General features: G+C 35.6%; 1 protein-coding gene across 1 annotated transcript; it reads right to left on the minus strand.

Moving 5' to 3' along the window:
- Positions 1 to 1,121: 1,121 nt before the first annotated feature.
- Positions 1,122 to 21,215, minus strand: TYW5 (tRNA-yW synthesizing protein 5). The gene is made up of 8 exons (XM_045480644.1): positions 21,102 to 21,215; positions 16,258 to 16,412; positions 11,467 to 11,536; positions 8,566 to 8,610; positions 7,359 to 7,496; positions 5,315 to 5,402; positions 4,816 to 4,932; positions 1,122 to 2,510 (listed from the first exon to the last, which is right to left on the minus strand). The coding sequence occupies exons 1-8, from the start codon at positions 21,177 to 21,179 to the stop codon at positions 2,254 to 2,256; spliced, it is 948 nt and encodes a 315-aa protein (XP_045336600.1). The 5' UTR covers positions 21,180 to 21,215; the 3' UTR covers positions 1,122 to 2,253.
- Positions 21,216 to 21,270: the final 55 nt, after the last annotated feature.

Below are 21,270 nucleotides of genomic sequence, written 5' to 3' on the forward strand. Positions count from 1 at the left end.
GTCCGTGAGTTCGAGCCCCGCGTCAGGCTCTGGGCTGATGGCTCGGAGCCTGGAGCCTGTTTCCGATTCTGTGTCTCCCTCTCTCTCTGCCCCTCCCCCGTTCATGCTCTGTCTCTCTCTGTCCCAAAAATAAATAAACGTTGAAAAAAAAAAAAAATTAAAAAAAAAAAAATTATTTAACTTGCCTAAGGTCATGCAGTGTGCTTCCCAAATAAACAATTAAAATGAATATTCATTGGGAAGATTATAATCTGTTTTACTTCCAAGTTTTCTACATGACTCTGGATATATACTTTGCACTGATTCTCTTTGTGTTGTTGTTTTTTTTAAAGAGGCAAAACCCAGGAGGTTTATTAAAGAGCTGAGCATAAATACTGTTCAAACTAACAGAGGTTTTTTTTTTCTTCCCAAAGGAAAAGGAATCATTAAAGAATTTCTTTGCTTAATCTAAGAACTAGAGATAATTAAAAAAAAAAAAAACACAACAACTAGTAATTAAATCAGGCTAATGTGACAATTGCTTTTCTAACAGACCGTCTTTTTACTTTTGTTGACCTGAGTAACTTCAATATCTCTTCCCAAAGGAACCTAGGGAGTTCAGAATGATTTTTTTATATACTTTTCCGTTATTTATCGTAATGTTTTTTATACCTGAAATTAATCAAACTCCAAACACAGGATATGAACAGACGAATTACTTTAACAGAAAATTATTTTGTCCATAATTAAAACGCACCAACTTGATGCACTCAGATTGCTTTAGATGAACACATTTGTGTTCAGTAAATATATCTGGTCTTTCTTCAATGAAATTGCAATATAATTACAAAGAATGGCACAGATCCACATACAATGGCTCATTGTCTTCAATGATGACAACATTATTGGGATCTCTCCTGTATTTGTTCTTAAAAAAAGAATTTTTCTCTTTAAAAAGAGGTGGAAAAGCATTTAGTGGGGAAAACTAATTGGGCTGAGATTTAGCTGTAAGTATAAATTAAAACAGATTTTAACATTTTCTGACGTTGAATAACTGAAAAAAGGGGCAGATCTGACTTATATTGAGTGCCAAAAACCCCAGGATCAGATTAAACTTTTTGGACAAATCACAAAACCAATAATCCAAATTACTATCATTTAATCCAGTTGTTCTCAATCCTGATTATACATCAAAACAACCTATGAGGTCTACCAGATACAGATACTATACCAAACCCTAAACATACCGAATAAAGTCTACAAAGTTGGTGCCTAGACAACTGTATGTTTTAAAAAGCTCAAAGGAAAAATGTAGTAGACATCGTTGGTTGCTCATCTTCTTTTCCTAACCTGAATCCTAATTTTAAAAATTATCCATGCTGTCCGCATGTATACCTCATGTACCTCAGAGGAAGAGGATTCTACTTATAAGCTCCAGGAGACCCAGTTGTTCTAAGGGTTATTCCATACCATTTCCCAGTGACTGGCTCAGTGGTAGACAGGTCTAAGCCACTTTAGATCAATGAGACCCTGGGAAAGCTTTTGCATATTAAGAGAAGGCCTTTGGAATCCAGCCTGACTTCTCCACTGCATGTAAATGAAGAAGCACATGGCTCCAACTGCTATTGGCAATCATCCCATGACCACGAGGGTAGCCAGCCTTAGGATGATGCCAATGCTGCATTTGAAAATGGGAGAAACAAACCTAGAGGTTCTTGGTGACACCACTGAATCACTGGATCAGAAATACTGAAGCCCGTTTATCAGTTGACTTCATGTATAATGATTCAGTATATTTTATTAAGTCATTTTATTTTTTTTAAGTTTGAGAGGGAGACAGCACACAAACAGGGGAGAAGAACAGAGAGAGCACAAGCGGGGGAGAAGAACAGAGAGGGACAGAGTATTCCAAGCAGGCTCGCCAAGGTCAGCATGGAGCCTGATACGGGGCTCGATCCCACAAACAGATCATGACCTGAGCCATTTAACCGATTGAGCCAACCAATCTATTTTATTAAGTCATTTTAAGTTGGATTTTTAATTATTTGCATCTGAAAGCTAGAGTGGTCCCACCCAGTACAACATTCTTTCAACCTACTGTATTAAATAGAAACCATATAAATACAAATTCATATTTAATCTATAAGTCTGAGATTGATTTATCTTTCCTATTTTAACAAAGAATCTTTAAAAAATATTTTATATGTTATACTTTTCTAATATTTGAGTTGAACTGTATTGCAAAGTTTATATTCATTGCATTCACTTCATTATTTACTCAAAGTTTTTACTATAGGCTTTATCTTGAATGTGTAAGACCATTCGCCGTGCATAGAAGTCCCTGTATTCCTCTGGTAATTCAGACAGTGTTTTTAAAGCTCTGTCCAGAATTTGTGCAGCTCTTGATGCTGCCGTAGGGTCTTTGTTTCCATAGGTATCCGTTTTATCATAGCATTCAGACGGAAGGTGCTTCCAAAAAACATTCACTCCCACTCCAAACTCTTCAGAGATTACGTTATGGAACCATAAAGCTAGAGAAAGTTAAAAAAAAAAAAAAACAACCAAGTTAAAAATAAAACCTAGAGTAAAAAAAAAAAAAAACACCAAAATGTCAGTGAAATATCACAAATTGCATATAGCCAATGTAAGAAATTCTTGTAACTAGATGCCTTCGTTAGCACACTCCCAGCTTTTAACAGAATCATTTTAACTTTTATGAACTGCCAACCAATTTAAAGTGTCAATAACACAACCCTACGTTTAAAACCTTTGGAAATAGCAATTTTCCCTTTTAACTTGAAAGACATAATAAAGTTGTATTTGTTTTGTAGTTCTGTAATTTGGGGCTATGTTTTGTGTTACTTGTTTACACTTCCTGAGTCCTACAACCACATCAAAAGTGTTTATTTTTTGTACACAGAACATTTCAATTATTTGAGGAGTATCTTTGACCTTTTCTGCCTCAGCACAGTACTTTTGTTCTCAAAGACTTCCTATTCAAGCTGCATATTTGGTTTTCTAACTTGCTTAAATTTGCATTCATTGTAGCCTCCTTAGTTTCATATTTCTAATTAAATTAATTATAATTTTCTTATATTTCTTTCAGCTCCTTTACAATATATAAAACTAAAGCACATATCTGGTGGTGGAGATGATGAGTAAACTTTGTCAAATGATATAGCTAATTAATTTTTCACTTCCTCTAGAACATTTCTTTGTTTTCCATTGAGTCTAAACATTTTCAAACTTACAGGTGCTATAGGAATATGAAAGCAACATCACAGTATAATAAAGATGAAATACTAGTCACATCAAAAAATGTTTAATCTTGTGAATGGGAGAAAGTAAGATTTACAAGATGCTAAATTTTACAAACAAACTCATTCTAAGAGTGCTCTAGGAAAAACAAAGCTTAAAATATTTTGATTTGCAAAACTAGTTTCAAACATGGATTTAATCTTAATTATTCTTTAAGAATCTTTTTGCCTTATTCAGTATAACAGGAAAAAAAAGCTAACCATTCTGTTAAATTTGAATGCAAAGATGGGGGTTTTGCTTTTATTTCAAAATATATGCAAATGTTCAGTATTTCTGGCTTTTTTTTTTTTTTAACTTGTATATAGAATAAGGGAAAACTGCATAGCTCCTAACCATTGTCTAAAGATATAAAACCCCAAGATTTAAATAATGGCAATAGATTTAAAGACTAGTATGCTGGTTGTTTACAGAGAACATAAGAATAAATAAGTCAATGTATCAAATCAGTATTATGTTAAGGACGTGGTAACAGGCCCCTTGAAGAATACAAAAATTACCAAAACATGGTTACTTATCCTCAAGCAGTGTATAATGTAGCCCCAAATGAAATCATCATATTAAAAAAAATTTTTTTTAATGTTTATTTTTGAGAGCGAGAGAGAGAGAGAGAGAGAGAGAGAAGGACAGAATATGAGTGGGGGGTAGGCAGAGAGAGGGAGACAGAATCTGAAGCAGGCTCCAGGCTCTGAACTGTCAGCACAGAGCTAGATGCGGGGCTCAAACTCAGGAACTGTGAGATCATGGCCTGAGCTGAAGTTGGACGCTTAACCAACTGAGCCACCCAGACACCCCTCATCATATTTTTACTAATACTTTTTTACTTAATTCTGTCCCTGAAAAAGAGGTATTAATGATTAAAAATATATTAAATATGGGAAATAGGACTATATAAACAGAATTTGTTAATGGACTCCTTTAATCTTAATCATGATTTTTTTATCTTCAGGTATTCACTTTTGAATAATAATTACAGATATTAATTACATCACTAACTACAACAACTAATGCCTATTTATTGTACAAAGAAATTAAGCGACACTAATTCAGACCTTAGAATATAATGCACAAAAAAGACATCATAGGTGTTAAGATTATAATAATTTGATACTTAATAAAATTTCTAATCTCCTTTGGCTTTGAAATATATTTATCATTTCTTTGTAAATGCTTAAGTGACATAATTCTAAAATATATAAATATTTTAGAAATGAAGTGATTAAAAAGAACAAACTAATCTTTTCCCAGATATAAATCTATTGCTTGATGTCATTAAATAATTAAGAGTATTATATTAATAATATATTTATAGGTTGCCTTTGAAAAACAAGATTCTTAATTTTATAAGAATTTGCTTAAGCATACTTTAAACACACATACACAGTTGTATATAAAAATCAACTTGTATAGGACAGAGCATATAATAAATATACTTTTGTACTAAAAAAAATATCATATAATGGATGAGTGACAGAGTACAGAGTTTATAAAAAGCAAATTAATGAGGTCTAGAAATCTTACCAGGAATGAATAATACATCTCCAGCTTTAAGGGAACATTCATACCTTCTAGCCTTGCAAAACAGTGGATATTTAGCTAAGTCTGGATTATCTATATTCAGTACTTCTGATTTAGTACCTGAAAAGTTGCAAAAAAGGATAATAAGATTAAGCAAAGTTAGCATTTCTTAAAAGGTAATCGCAAATATAAACTTGAAAGTGTATTCTTTTCTGTACAATTATTTATTTTATCCACACTGTGAGAACAATTACTATTCTGAAACCTAAGCCAGTTTTCAGTGACCCACCCTTTATGACCATGGACATCCATGTAATATCATTAAGAAAATTTGAAAATTACATTGTTCACACAGCCTATTACCTATATACACATGCACAGTGAACACAAATACATCATAATTAGGAAGAAGCCCTAAGATATTTTTCTATGAAAATAGAATTCTTAAAAAGAGAAACTGAATAGACCAGACCTTAGAAATATAAACTTAAAAAAAAAGTACCTGATAAATATAGATACTGGGCATCTCGAGGACTGAATAGTACAACACGTTTTTTTCCTGTCACTTGTATCAAGAAGTTATCCATTACCTGAAGGCCAATAAGAACTTATGGATAAGCAATATCTAAAATTCAAATAAATAGAACCAGTGGTATTCCAAACAGTTAAATGTAAACCCTATCCTTTAGTAAGACTTACCTCACATTATCTAAAACTCTTACAGTAATATCCTAATCTAACAAAGAAAACATTTGTATTCTAAATACAACTGTGCCTTTATTAGAGGTATTCCAGCGGCATTGCCTTAAAATGGTAAGGACTGGCAAGCTATTAGGAAATCTGAGGACTATTTGCCCTTGCCCCAGTATTCTGACAGAGAAGGTAGTTACATCTATTTGAGGCTCCCCTTGGTTAGTACTTATTTTACTTATTTGTCAAGGGATGCTATGCAATGAACATTGGACAACAGATTGAAAGCACTTAGAAAAATTAGGTGCTGGAAAAACACAAAGTATTGCTGTAATCAACCACTACTAAACTCTTATATAGCCAACCATAATTTAGTTACAGGCATCCTGATTTCCAAATTATTTCTACCGGACTACAACTTGGCAAATGTTCTTTATGTACTTACTAATGGAGTAATCTTGATTTCTGCATATGCAAGGATATACTTTGTTGGTACACATTGTGGAAAATGTTAAAAGGTGGAGATACATAATTCTTAGCCAAGGAATTAAAATATATACTAAGCAAGATATATTCATAATTATTTACATTTTGCTTCTACCTAAGCATTTCTCCTTTCACTAACCCTTTTCTTATGTAAACCTTAACTATATAACAAGCACTCCTTTGACTTATTTTTAATTTAGGAAAAGATTTATCAAATTTCATTATAAATCCAGCTAAAAGTGATACTAGTTAAAATTTAAAATAGTCACATAATACAATTAAAAATATATTTCAGTTACCATATCATATTCTCACCATATCATTTATGTAAAACATTTAAAAACTAAGCTAAGAATTTGTCTACCTCATTTAATTAGAGTTATTATGTTACAATCCTCCCAAGAGATCCTCAGCTGAATTATAATACATTTATAAAACAATATAGCTTGATTTAGAACTTAAAAAAAATTATTTTATCCTTATTTATTTTTAAAGTTTATTTATTCTGAGAGAGAAAGAGAGAAAGTGGACACATGAGTGAGAGCAGAGGGAGGGACAGAGAGAGAGGAGAGAGAATTCCAAGTAGGCTCCGCAGTGCCAGCGCAGAGCCCGACATGGGGCCAGAACCCACGAACCATGAGATCATGACCTGAGCCGAAACCAAGAGTCAGACGCTTAACCAACTGAGCCACCCAGGCACCCCCAAAATTATTTTATGTTTAGAAACTTATTAGGTATTGCTTTAGCTTCCTAAATTTCTCCACCCAACAACAAACCATACACAATCCTACACTTTTAATGTGTAGGATTAATGTGTTTAAAATATTTATATGCATATATTTAAGCAAGCAAAATTATAATACCATGATATGATCAGGGACAATATTCTATACATCTTGCTACTCAACCAATACAGTTGACATTTCACATTCTCAAGGGATATATAATCTAAGATCTTCAGATATCCCCAAATTCTTACAACTGGAAATGGCTCTCCACAAACTTCTGCCTTTCTCTTGAAAAATAGTTCCACCTAGTCACATGTGTCATCTTCACATCCTCATATCATAACCTTATGACTTTTGCCATTTGTGCAACTTTCCCCCCTCATCTGCTGGCCATTTTTCACACACACACACACAAAAACTGCACAAAACTTACATACAGACAATATAACAAGACCACAGAGAAATGCAAATATGAGAAACTAGGCACCAACTTGCAGAGCACCTGTTTTCAAAGCTCATGTTTCAGCAAATTATATCTCCAAGATCTTTAGGGTAGTCTACAGAACGTTAAAACTGTAAATGTTATATCTATAAATGCGAAAGATTGACTATAGCTTCAGATTTCTCATTTACGTAGCATACATCATAGTGGGTCCAAAGTTGTAATCCTGGTGAGCTAATTCGAAAAACACTGGAAAAGAACTGCTCCTCTTTGAAAAATTTTGGAAACTTAATATCTCCTTCCAGTAAAGGAAACTGCTTTCTGATATCTGCAACATCCTGCATTGAGAGAAACATGGTAAAAAATTTTAATAATAAATGCAATATTGGTGTAATGCTTGTTTTACTTCAGTCTGCCACCAGAGCCCAAGATATCAAGGAGGAATGGGGCAAAAGTCTGTTCATTGCTTTAAAATACTAGTAGGTGACCACAGCCAACACATGCTCTTTCAAATGAAGTAATAACAGACTATGTAACAAGACTGCAGATTCAACAATATCAGTACTGTTAAGCTTTATATGCTTAATTAATAGAGAGGTTCTTCCTATTTAAACAACAATCATACAATTGCCATCTACTCCAATATTAAGTATTTAAAATCTATGAGTCAACAATTTGAACATTATCAACTATGTAAAACCTGTGGGTTTTACTAAGGGAGGAAACTAAAAGAAAGTAAAGAATGAAATGGGAAATAAAAGGAAAAACCAGAATCTTACTTGATCGTTTTATTTTTTAATTTTTTTAATGTTTATTTTTGAGAGAGAGTGAGCGAGAGCGAGCATAAGCAGGGGAAGGACAGAGAGAGAGAGGAAGACACAGGATCTGAAGCAGGCTCCAGGCTTCTGAGCTGTCAGCACAGAGCCCGATGTGGGGCTCGAACCCATGAACTATGAGATCATGACTTAAGCTTAAGTTGGATGCTTAACCGATTGAGCCACCCAAGCACCCCTTAATTGATCATTTTAGGCAGCCATATTAATTTGACTCTGAATACATGTCAAAACTTATATAATACAATGAATTATTCAGAATGTTTATAATTATCTTAGATTATATTTTATTAGTTGAATGGCCATCTGTAAAATATATTGTTGAAAGGATTTCTTAATTATACAGAGATTAGAGTAGATGACTTTAAACACTAAGATACTATGGTCCGGCTTAAGAACTAAGTAACCAACTTTTAATAATTTTATCTTATTCAAGGGCACAAATCATTGAGAAAAGAATGGAAAAAGATGAAACAAGTCATGTGTCAGGCACTAAGTATAAAACTACAGTGCCAGTTAAAATATATATATCCATTTAGGTTTTAAGCATTTGTTTTACATTCAGAATTCTTACCTTTCTAGGGTCTTCCCCAAGTGACCGTAAGTAGTACTTCTCATCCTTAAATATTGCAAAGAAAAATAACATAAATATTCACTTAAAAATACTAGAAAGTAAAGACAGAAGGAAATGAGTCTTAAAATCTAACCCAGTTAAGTTGTTTTCGAAACAGTTCTGTTTTCTTACCCTTTCTACTAATGCTCTCTGGTGGCCATATGAAGAAATAGCTTTATAGGCCGCTTATTAGAAGGACTAGATCCACAAAATGTTATATGAAATAAATTTGAAAGGCAACACATACCTACTATGTCTAAAACACAATGCTTAATTTGTTTTTTAATGTTTATTTATTTTTGAGAAAGAGAGATAGAGCACGAGCAGGAAAGGGGCAGAGAGAGAGGGAGACACAGAATCCAAAGCAGGCTCCAGGCTCTGAGTGCTCAGCGCAGAGACCCACACAGGGCTCAAACTCACAGACCACAAGATCATGACCTAAGCCGAAACTGGAAGCTTAACTGATTGAGCCACCCAGGCGTCCCTACAATGCTTAGTTTAGATTTTATGCTCTAAATTACTTAGACTCTTAACAGTTTATAAGACTGAAAAGAATTCTCATTTGTATAACACACATGATCTCAAGGTATTGTGGAAGCTAACAACAAACTTCTTCATGTAATGCAAATGTAGAATAGGAGATAAATATAACAATTTATATTTTCAGTAATAAATATTTTAAAAATCCGGAACACTGCATTTTATCAAGGTAAGCCTTATAACTGATCATATAAATTCTCAAGCCAAATCCTTTAGAGTCAGCTCATGTATGAATTAGAAATATGTCACATCAGAGTAGTAAATTTATGTTGATACTTTAAAAAACTGTCAACTACCCTTCACTGAGTAGCTAGAGTAGAGAAGTGTTTGAATTATAAAACACTACTGTTGCTTGCATTTCCTCTAAAAATTAAAGAACTGAGATACTGGGTCAAGTACAGGGGCAATCCAACTCAGGCATTCTGCCTCTTTTATACCTACACCTTACCATCATAACACAAAATTCAAAATCTACATTATCTTAACAACATATTATAAATCTAGGACCAAAAATTTAACTCAGCTCTCAGATCCAGTGTTTTCAATTTTTTTTTTTTAACATTTATTAATTTTTGAAAGATAGAGAGAGACAGGGTGCGAATGGGGGAGGAGCAGAGAGAGAGGGAGACGCAGAATCCAAAGCAGGCTCCAGGCTTCAAGCTGTCAGTACAGAGCCCGCCGCGGGGCCCAAACTCGCGGACTGTGAGATCATAACCTGAGCCGAAGTTGGCCACCCAACCGACTGAGCCACCCAGGCGCCCCTCAGATCCAGTGTTTTTATGTTTTTAACTAGCCTTATATAATTTCTATAAATTTCTTACTGGGTAAATAGGTTTCAAAGTATGGTTTTCGGAATTCTAAGTTTTCTGTCCGTTCTAATATTTCAGGATTGAAAAAAATAAATTCAGCCTTTCAAGGTCACGCTCTTGTTGGGGTAGCCCCAACCACTGACTGAGCAAGATGGAAAAGGACTAGACACTGTCACCCACCCACACAGGACTCCTCTAACAGGCAGTCTTTGCTGAGGAGTTCCACCTTGAGCTGGCAGAGATGCTGTCTTCCCCCACCTAACCCTCCCCTTTCTTTTCAGAAGTATTACTCCCCAATAAACTTTTTTGCACTCCTAAGCCCATCTGTGCACCTGCTTCCTGGAGGACTGAGTTGATAGTCTACATTCATCTTACACCTAAAAATTATGGATTTATGTCTAAAAATTATGGAAAGTTGTAAATAAGATGAATATATACTGTTAGTTCAGGTAAAGCTAATGGATTCAGTTTTAGTAGACAACTAATCATATCATAGAATCACAGCCCTGCAGAGTGTGGAGGGATCCTGGTGATAATCTAGTGTAACCACTACCTGCTGAAACAACTGTGAACAGGCAGCACCCATCACAACCAAACTGGCCACCAGCCCAGCTGGCTCAAATGCAGACAACAGCTTTATTCAAAACTTAACAAGCAGTTTATTTTTAAAATGTGCTTTTGAGATAACAGTGAATTTGTTAAAAATGTATTTCTATATAAGCCGCAATGTCTTATCTCAAGATATTTAAATTGAATTATTTAAAACTGGATTATAATGTAAATAAGTAGAATTCTTCTGCATTTAATCCTGAACAAATGTTACAGCAAATACAACAGCAATCACATTGATAATAACTAACAATAATAAAATATAGAAACAGTCTAACAGTCAATAAGATACGAAAATAAAGTTCTCTTTTAGCATTTGAACTTTGCATATCAGACCAAAGCATTTTCTTAAAGCATTTTTTTTTTTTTTTTTTTAGTTTGTTTATTTTGAGAGAGAGCATGAGTGGGTGAGGGGCAGAGACGGGGAGAGAGATTCCCAAGCAGGCTCCACACTGTCAGCATGGAGCCTGATGTGGGGCTTGAACTCACAAACCGTGAGATCATAACCTGAGCTGAAGTCAGACTTAACTGACTGAGCCACCTAGGTGCCCACACACCAAAGCATTTTCTAAGAAAGTATTATTAATAGCTAACATTTAGTGAGTAGTTTCTACATGTCAGGCATTGATTTTATTTAGTTAACTGTCACAAAAACTTTATCAAATAGGTACTATTATTGTTCCTGTTTTATAGATGAGTATATCAAGGCACAGAAAAATAACATGGCCAAGGTTTGAGATCTAATAAATAGCAAAACTAGATCTATGGCATATACAACCAAACCTTAAAAACAGCTATCAGAGAAGGCTACCACTCTGGTATATCTAATGTTCTTGTACAAGAAAATCCACCTAGTATACAGATATTAATGCTTTCTAAAGAAAATAATGTTCAAAGCAGTTACCTCTGAAATAAAGAATTCTTCATGCTTTTCTTCAGCTGCCCTTTGAACCAACTTATCAAAAGGTAAAGTTCTGAAATAAACACAAAAGAAGCCTTAGACTTAATAAATCAAAAGGTAAAGTTCTGAAATAAACAAAAAAGTAGCCTTAGACTTAATAATAAATCAACCAGTAATATTCTATAGGTATATATATAGGTTTGTTGGAATTGTATGATCTTCTGTTTTACAGTATCCATAATTTTTATTATATCTATTATGTGCAATTTTTCAAAATTCATTTAACAGTGTGCTTATTTGACCTAGATTGTCTAAAATTTTGATTTCAAACATTAAAGGTTTTTAAATCTATGGTGCAAATGAATCATTCCAATGTCAATATCCTCCTATCCCAAGTTACTGTTAGAAAAATGTTTCTGTGGTATCTGGTTATCTCTCCATATACACAAACTTTCAAACTTGCTACTTATTTTCAAGTGTCATGGCAAAACAAGTCTTGTGACTGACAAATGGAACAAACTACTAGTGCTACTTCTTTGGAAGAGATAGTAAGCGAATGGTCCAGTGAAGATCAAGTCCTTCCCTCTCTCACTGATCTTCCTGCCTTTAGGCACTACCACAGAAAACAGAGGCCCATAACACTGCTCTCAGTCTCCTTCACTACTATGTCATTTAAAAAAAAATTTTTTTTTAGTGTTTATTTATTTTTGAGAGGGAGAGAGAGACAGAGCATGAATGGTGGAGGGGCAGAGAGAGAGAGAGAGAGAGAGAGAGAGAGAGAAAATCCAAAGCAGGCTCCAGGCTCCGAGCTGTCAGTACAGAACCCAACGCGGGGCTTGAACCCATGATCCATGAGATCATGACCTAAGCCAAAGTCAGATGCTCAACTGACTGAGCCACCCAGGCGCCCCACCACCACTCTTGTCATTTTAAAGATCCTGAGGTGGGGCGCCTGGGTGGCTCAGTCAGTTGAGCATCTGACTTCAGCTTAGGTCATGATTTCACAGCTTGTGAGTTCGAGCCCCATGTCGGGCTCTGTGCTGACAGCTCAGAGCCTGCACCCTGATTCAGATTCTGTGCCTCCCTCTCTCTCTGCCCCAACCCATTTGCATTCTGTGTCTGTCTCTCTCAAAAATAAATAAACATTAAAAAAATTTTTTTAAGATCCTGAGGAATACCTCAAGAAGAATTCAGTGAAGTGACCAAATTTTATTCTTCTTCAATATTTCTGTTTAAATGGCTATCTCCTTCCACCCTTATAAACAGAGATGAACATCACACAAGCAGTTTGTTTCCTTTTGTCTTACTCTTGACCCTGGAAGGCTACCATTTCTCTGGGTCCCATCCTATCTATTCAACATTCTAGAATCAAAAGTACTGACCCCCACATGAAGATGACAACAGTAACATCAAGACAATGAAGTCTTCAAAAGCATCTGGGTCAAAAGCCTCTCCTCCACCCCTCCACTGCACTCCAACCTCCAAAAGTCCAATTAAGAGTTGTAATCTTTTCATTCTTCCTACCTAATATCTTCCCACTTAAATGTGTACTGAGGAGGTGGGGAGAAAGGGTTAGCAAAAACCCTTTCTCCTTCTCTATAAGAAGATGACCTTGGGCCTACCTTCTCCTAGCAATGTTTTCATAAAAACTTACTGATTTAAGATAAATGTGGAATGTTAGCTGTGATATCAGGTAACATTGTTTATTGTAAAAATGACCCTTGATTGATAAACTATGTCTGAACTAAAAGGCTGATGAGTGGACTGTAAATATTTGTTAAGAAGTAAAAGATTTGGCTTCCCTGTGTGCAGTGTAACTCTTGTAACTGAGTTTGTCCCTTGGTGGAACCTAGAAGCTAAATTCACGGGGCCATTTCATGTCACTGGTTTCTGTGGATTCTGTGGCTTGATTAAACTAAGGTGTTTCTGTACCCACCAATATAGTCTTGTTCCCTTACAACTAAGCTGTCACTTGGTGAGCCAAAAAATGGCTACTGTATTGGAATAAAGACTCCCACTGATCCTATACTGCTAGAATGTGGTTTCCCGCCTTGTATCCTTTTGTAAAGCTAAGTGAATCTGATGCCAGATTACGAACTAGTGAGTCCTGTGGCTATGAATGTCAGTCTGAACTTGAGGACATTGCTGATAATTATGTACAAGAGTGAGCACTGCCAAGAGAGAAGAAAGGAGTCTGCCATTTGCTCAGACCAATTTCCTACTACAGTTTCTGGCTAATTATATCAACAAATTTACTTGGAATCCCCCTATGCAATGTTTTCCTCTCTGACCTCATCACATACCCTTATTCCTACTAAAGCATCTTTGAAGAGTTTGGGGAAAATGTAGAAGCTTCTCTGGTCCAGCGCTACCCCTGTAATTGGCACAGTAGCCCAGGCTTATCTTTTTACTAGGAAAACTCAGAAGGGTTTTAAGAAAATGCACGAGAAAATGCAGGAAATGAAGAAAAGCAGAACTTGGGTGCTATCAGCAATCTTTTCCCTCATGTAGTGGTGCCTGTCAGAGCTTCTATGTAAGCAAAGCTGAGAGAGGGGGAAATGAGGTATGAATTAGGAAGTTCCTTGGTCTAGAGGTTTTATCTATCCTATGCATGTTTCAAAAAAAAGGACACCTGCTATTTAAATTCCATTTGTCTGGACTGGTAGACAGACCAGTAAGGGAGATAGTATCAAAGAGGGGTTAGTCTCATGGGTTCTGTGGAGTCAGGCAAATTTGGGTATAGATTTGGTTCATTATTTCAAGGTATATGATCTTGGGTAAGTTACTTAATGTTTTTAAGCCTCTGTTTTCTCAACTGTATAATCATAAACAACAACAAACAACAAAAACTACCTCACAGATAGTTTCCAAATTAAATGACTAATATAATCTAGGATGCTTGGCACTGCACCTGATATATAGTAAGTGCTCAGGAAAGGACAGATGGTAGGGTGAACAACAATGATAATGTACCCATTAGCAGCATGAAAGTAGTTACCAACATTTTAAAAAAGAAAAAGAAATCTTCACTGTCCTGGTCCCCATTTGCAAAGGCTGCTTTGCAAAATCAAGATCAGGATTAATAAAAGTATAAGTAAGAGCAGGATGATGACAGGAATTAGATGACGTGATAGACAGAAGCAGTTAAATAAAGCATATGTAAGAGTCAGACTTATTTATTTTTTTAAACGCCCAGAAAAATACCAACAATATTCTTTCACCACACAAGACTCTCCTCATACTACCCTGATTCTAGAGGAACAATGAGAGGCACCAAGAAGGAAGAAGTAAAAGCTAAGACTTGGGAATGTATTGCTTTTCAAGTATTTAATAAACAGAAATGCAACCTTAAACTAAAGTGGTAACAGTGATACATGTGTGTAGGATTTCTTACTTTCTAGACTCCTTTTGACCTAGATGCCTCCCTTCTTTCCTACTCCCTGGTTGGTAACTGCCAAAAATGACTGCATCTATTTTTTTCTTGCACTAAGAAAATAATCTTGCAACTCTTTAGTAGCTCTAGTGAAAGGCTTGGAGAAAGCTGGGATAAGAACTATTACATAATGTATGTGCTTCAAAACAAGTTTTGAAAAGTTTATGGAACATGACAAAACATCAAAGCAATTCAGGATGAAGTTTCAATGCCCATTTGTTATGGTTTTGGACTCTCTGGAAAATAAACATCATTAATTGCTGGCTTAAAAATGTTCATCATTCCAGCACTTTCTTCCACTTTTCTGGTTTAATAAAAAATGAAAAGTTCTTGCACTTATTAAAACTTATGGCAATTAAATTCAATTCATGGCCTACTAAACATCAAAACTATAATGGTGAATATTCAAAGGCTCAAAAACTAAGAAATACTTTGGCAAGCTGCTATATGAGCTTGGATATTTCTAATGAGAAAGGAATGGCTCTGGACATTAGAAGCTCTGTTTAACTCATCTCTAAACTCTGGAAGGCACAGTGAGAACCACCTTTCTTTAAAAATCAGTCTTTTGTGAACTACATGGTTTTTCAACTGAATTTGCTGGAAACTGCATGTGCACAGAATATAAAAATTTGTTTTTTTAAAACATTTTTAATGAAACGTATGGGAATAAATAGCATATTAAATCTGTAAGATTATAGCATTTAAAACATTGAAGTTTGGACATTCAGCAGCTTTTAACTACCTTACTTACTTTTAAGACATCTCAAGCATAAAATGATAAACACAAGGGAAATTAAAAGTATCTAAGGTTATTGTGTCAAAAAAGAAAATTATGATTTTTTAAGTTATCCAAGTTGATGAAAACATAGCAACTACCTGACCTATATTTCTGGAGGGAGCAGAAAAAAGAAAGCATGGGCTTATGCTTTTCTAATAATGAAGAATTAGAAAATCTTTTAAAAATAAGGGCATTAAATATCAAGCTAGGTTATGAAGGGAAACTTTAGAATTCATTAATCTAGATAACAATTACTAATGAGGTAGGATCAATTAATTAATGAAGCACTGAATGACTACAGCAGACCCAATTTGGGGGTTAATCTAACTCAAGTTATAGAAATCTGGTTCCTTCCAGAGTTCCAGAAGGTAGCAGGCATATACCCTATTTAAAAAATGGTCTTTGAAAATGTCTTTATATAATTATGTAAATTTAGAATTTAAAAATTAGTAAGCTATTCCATGACTGTATCAAACTAGCCAAAAGATGAAATGCAGTATGGTCTTCGTATAATAATACAAAACTATTTTATAGAGGTTTCAAAGCTATTTGTAATCCCAGAGTAAGCCTCAGAAGAAAATACCTATATACAAAGTTCTTACTAATGAAGTCCATCTGGGCAACTGCAGCAACATGAATCTTTACTTCTTTTTTCCCTCCAACTTGGCTCAGGTAATCCACTGTCCATTTGCTTGTACATGCCCCCAAATCGATTCCTTCCAACACTAGAGGTTTTCTCTGTAAGTGGCAAAAACATACAACAAAAAATTAGGGAAAATGAATAATATATGAGGAGTTATATTTGGCAATACAGGGACAAAAACAGTAAGAAATGATTCTTGATCCTAAGATGCTCAGACTCAGACCTTTTGACAATTCATGCTGTAACTGAAACAGGAAGAGCAACAATGTAATATACTTAGAACAAAATTTAACATTAGGAAAACAAACCAAACAAAACAGCAGTGCCATCACTAGCTAGGAACAACAAATCTGAACATTACTTACAGCATTTTCACAAGTGCTATTTATGACAAAAATATAAATAATTAAAATGTGTACTTTACAGTCAATATTGTTTGTAACTTTTTATTCTGATACTATTTCAAACTTGTGAAAAAGTTGCAAGAACATTACAAAGAACTCCCATATACTCTTTACTCTGATTCACCAACTGTTAATTTAACATTTTGCCCCATTTACTTCACCATTTGCTCTCATGTTCACTATGTGTATAGAGAGGAACATATTATTAAAAATAAATTAACTTCAAGGTAAGTTGCTGACATCACACTTCTTTATCTCCAAAAACTTGAGTATAGTTTCTGAGAACAAAGATGTTTTCTTACATAGCCACAGAATAATTATCAAAATTAGATTTAACACTGATAAAAATACTACTACTTTACAATCCATATCCAATTTGCTAATTGTCCTATTATCTCTTATAGTTTTTTTTGTTGTTGTTTTTGTTTTTGTTTTTGTCTATTTCTGAAACCCCACATTGCATTTAGTTGCCATGTCTCTTTTAATCTGGAACAGTTCCTCAGCCTTTTTCTTCCATTACCTTGACATTTTTGAAAAGTACAGGCCAATTATTTTGTAGGATGCCCTTCTATTTCAGTTTATCTCATGTTTCTCCGTGGTTAGATTCAGGTCATACATTTTTGGAAGAAATGTACCACAGAAGCAATGCTGTGTCCTCCTCAGTGCAACACATCAGGTAGCACATATTTTGCTCTATTATTTGTGATGTTAATTTTGAGCAACTGGTAATTCCTGCCTGAATCAAGTATTACTATGATGAATGCAAAAATCATGATTTTTAAAAAATTTCATCATCTTCTACATTAGGTAGCATTCTAATGTCAAAATGAGTTCTAACATCTCCATTTATTTATTTTATTCACTTGGTTTAATCTACTGATTTAGTTTGATGCTCGAAATATCTCACATTTGGCCAGTAGGATCCAATCAAGCTGGCTCTTGTGAATTTTTACCTGAACACATCCTTTCTTTATAGCAAAAAACCACAATCCAGAATCCTTTCATACTTTTTCTGTCCCAGCCCTACAGTCATTTCATATTTAGAAACCATGATCTTGGTATTAGGTGTGTTCATTGCTATTGGGGTGTCATTACTTCTAGGCCTTCTAGAAATGTGTGAAAGTCTGTGTATATTCATTTCTCCTTTTCCCAAAGACACACACATAATCACACATAGCCCACATATGTATATACCTATATCTATTTCTCTCTCTCTCCAAGCATACATATACACTATATACACATATGCACTTAATAGATGTATGTATGAACGAACCCAAATACCACCAACACTGAAACCCCAATACCGATCTTACACCACAAGGTTCATTTTAAACTTCACTGTTTATATATTTGTAACTCTCTTCTGTTAACAGTGAGAAACCTTGTTGCTATCATCTTCAATGTTTAATCAATTGCATAATCCCAGAATTCACAATAAATACTTTCACGATTGCTAAGTCATATCACTGTAAAAAGCAAGTCTATTAACTAGAGTTCAGTATTTGTTTACAGTTCTTTTTGTCTTTAGACTGAAGACATACCAAGTACTGTGCTCAAAAGTGATTTGGGTTACTTATCTCCCTCCCCCTTACTTAAGTTCACTTGTTATTTTTTTAAATTCTACATTAGAGTTTTGGTTTTTTTAATCACTACTCATCATTAATTTTATTATCAGTATTACTTTAGAATGTAAAACATTAATGTGATCCCCAGAGTCAAAACTATGCGAAGAGGTCATCCCATCCATATTCTTCCACTTCCTGCTCACTCATCCCTTATAGATAACCAGTCTCATTTTTGGCTTATCATTCCTGGTTTTGTTTGTTTGTTTGGCAGAGAACAGAAACACATATACTTCCTTATTTCCTCTTCTTTTTTACAAAAAAAAAAAAAAAGTGGCATATTTTGCGGGGTTTTTTGGGTAATTTGATTTTTTTTTTAATTTAAAAATATATCCTGGAAATCACTGCTATCAGTTCAGATTATCTCCCTCATTCTTTTTTACTGCTTTGTACACCATAATGTAAATGAACAATTTAACCAATCACTCTCCTGTGCATAGTATTTTTAGATTATTTGCAATAATCCCCAAAGTAAACTCCTCAAAGAGGGATTGCTGGGTTATAAAGTAAACACACATAGTTTTGTTAGATATGCCAAATTCCTCTCCACAAGGGTTGTACCACTTGGCATAAAGTGTGAGAGTTCCAGTTTCTTCACAGCCTCACCAAGAGTATTATTAAAGCCATAGATAAGAAATGGTGTATCAGTGTAGCTTTAAGTTCTCTTATGAGTAAAGTTGAACATCTTTTCATGTGTAGAGGCTATTTTTTATTTTTTATTTTTTTTTGGTCAACTGCTCACATTTTATCAGATTTTTGGCCTTTCACACCCCACCCCTTTAATTTTTAGAAGTTCTTTATATACATGGCCTTTTCTGCCCTTTTATGAAACATGTTGCAAATACTTTCTTCCCAGCTTGTATTTTATGTATTCAAATTTTAATCTGTTACCACACCTGAATTTTCAGTCACAGTTAGACTGTCCACTGACCTAGATTATGGAGGAATTTATCCATGTTTTCTTCTAACACCCATGTTGTTTAATTTTTCTACATTTATGTCTCTGATCCATTTAGAGATTTGATTATTCTTGTGTATGATGTCAGATATAAATCTAATTTTATCATTTTTTAAAATGACTATCTAGTTGCCCCCGCATCACTTATTTAAAAGTTCCTTTGCCCCAGTGATTTTTTAAAATATTTTTTTTAACGTTTTATTTTTGAGACAGGGAGAGACAGAGCATGAACAGGGGAGGGTCAGAGAGAGGGAGACACAGAATCTGAAACAGGCTCCAGGCTCTGAGCTGTCAGCACAGAGCCCGACGCGGGTCTGAACTCACGGACTGCGAGATCATGACCTGAGCCGGTCGGCCACTTAACCGACTGAGCCACCCAGGCGCCCCTGCCCCAGTGATTTTTAACACATCATGGTCATCACATACTAAATGCCCATATGAATGGAAATTTATTTCTAGATGTACACCTCCAGACTTTCTATTCTGTTTCTCTGGTCTATCTATTCATGCACCTATATCACACTGTTAATTATTAAAACATGTTAAAAATCTGAGGACTATGCCCCCTCATCGATTTTCTTTAGTGTTTCCAAGTAGAAAGGTCTTGTTTCACAGTTTTATTAGTTTCTACTTTATTACATCCTGGCCAGGGTGTTGTTTGCAATATTCCACTTTAGGAAACTTAAGTATGTCCACTTTGTGACATATTATATGTATCTTGTCTGTAAAGATTACGTTACAAAATACTCTTTGCCATGCATCTTAGAAAGCATTTTCACATACATTGTTTCTCCACAATCCTGCCCTGCAAGCATCTTATGCGATCACATCCTGAGGTGGGAGTAGGGAGGGCAACAACAACCCATCCAGCACTAGACCCACAAATAAATGAAGGTTTAGATCTTCGCTCTAGATTGCTAACTCCTAAAAACAAACAAACAAACAAACAAACAAGCAAACAATCAAAAAACTTCGTTCCTGACTTTTTTCATACTGAGAACTGTAGCTCTGTGACCACCCTTCTAAATATCAAGTAAAATTGCTGAGGGAGAGTTCTACCATAAGCATACTAACTGTAAGCTTGTGGATTATATTTTTCTTTTAAGTACCCCCTGGACTCTTTAGTCTGTTCTGAAGCCTAGATTCCCTTACAAAGCACCCCGAGTCAAAATACTTCTCTTTAATATTATCCTCTTGAGTATTCTCTTAAGGAACTGAGGTTCGAATTACACATATAAGAGGTTCCAACGTCTGAACTGGAATTCAGGTTAGTTAGAACCCAAGACCAGGGGAAGTCAGTTTCCCGAGGGATTCCCATTGCTTTCCCTTTTGGCTCGATGCAGTGAAAAATTGCTCTTCTGAACCCAGGCAGTGGAGTAGACTAACACGCGCCTTTCACGCAACCAGTGGGGCGACGAAACCTCTAAACTTTAAGAAGCCCAACGCAACTACCTTCGTTGCCATGGTAACGGAGGAAGACAAAATAATAGAGTCCGTCCAGAGCCACCCTTCGCAGCGAGCAGCGCTTATTAGGCAAGCTATTTCTCGCACTCCTGGCTCCGCTGTCACCCCGCTCCCCGAAAATGTGGCGCTGTTCTCTCTGGAAAACTTGACAGATGATCCATTCGACATCCCCCATGTGCTCTCTCCCCTGGCCACAGAGCCAACAAGCCATCTTCAGCCGCCTGCCGCCTCCTCCCCATACCCTGGGTCTCCAGAAACCAGTTCGGAGCCGCCCGAGTGGCAGGGACAGGTATTCCCTGGCTCCCTGCGGTTCGGCCTGCCCGAGGGCCTCACCTGCGGGTAGAGCTGCTGCGTGAACTGTTCCTGCGAAACGCCCTCCAGCCGGGCTACCGGGATGCTCTGCCAGGCCATGGTCACTCACGCCTGTCCCGCTCAAGTCCCAGGAACCCCGGCCCCACACGTCCGTCAGCGCGCCATCCGCCCGGAAACGCGATCCGGAGAG

The sequence above is a fragment of the Leopardus geoffroyi genome, chromosome C1 (assembly GCF_018350155.1).
Source record: "Leopardus geoffroyi isolate Oge1 chromosome C1, O.geoffroyi_Oge1_pat1.0, whole genome shotgun sequence".
NCBI classification, from domain to species: Eukaryota; Metazoa; Chordata; class Mammalia; order Carnivora; family Felidae; genus Leopardus; species Leopardus geoffroyi.

Bases quoted from the DNA above. Each gene is read 5' to 3' on its own strand.
- TYW5 (XM_045480644.1), bottom strand. From the start codon at position 21,179: ATGGCCTGGCAGAGCATCCCGGTAGCCCGGCTGGAGGGCGTTTCGCAG. The intron at 11,537-16,257 runs GTATTTTCTTCT...TGTTTATTTCAG, and splicing joins AGTAAGAACTTTGTATATAG to AACTTTACCTTTTGATAAGT. The intron at 7,497-8,565 runs GTAAGAATTCTG...CTCTCAATGCAG, and splicing joins TTGGGGAAGACCCTAGAAAG to GATGTTGCAGATATCAGAAA.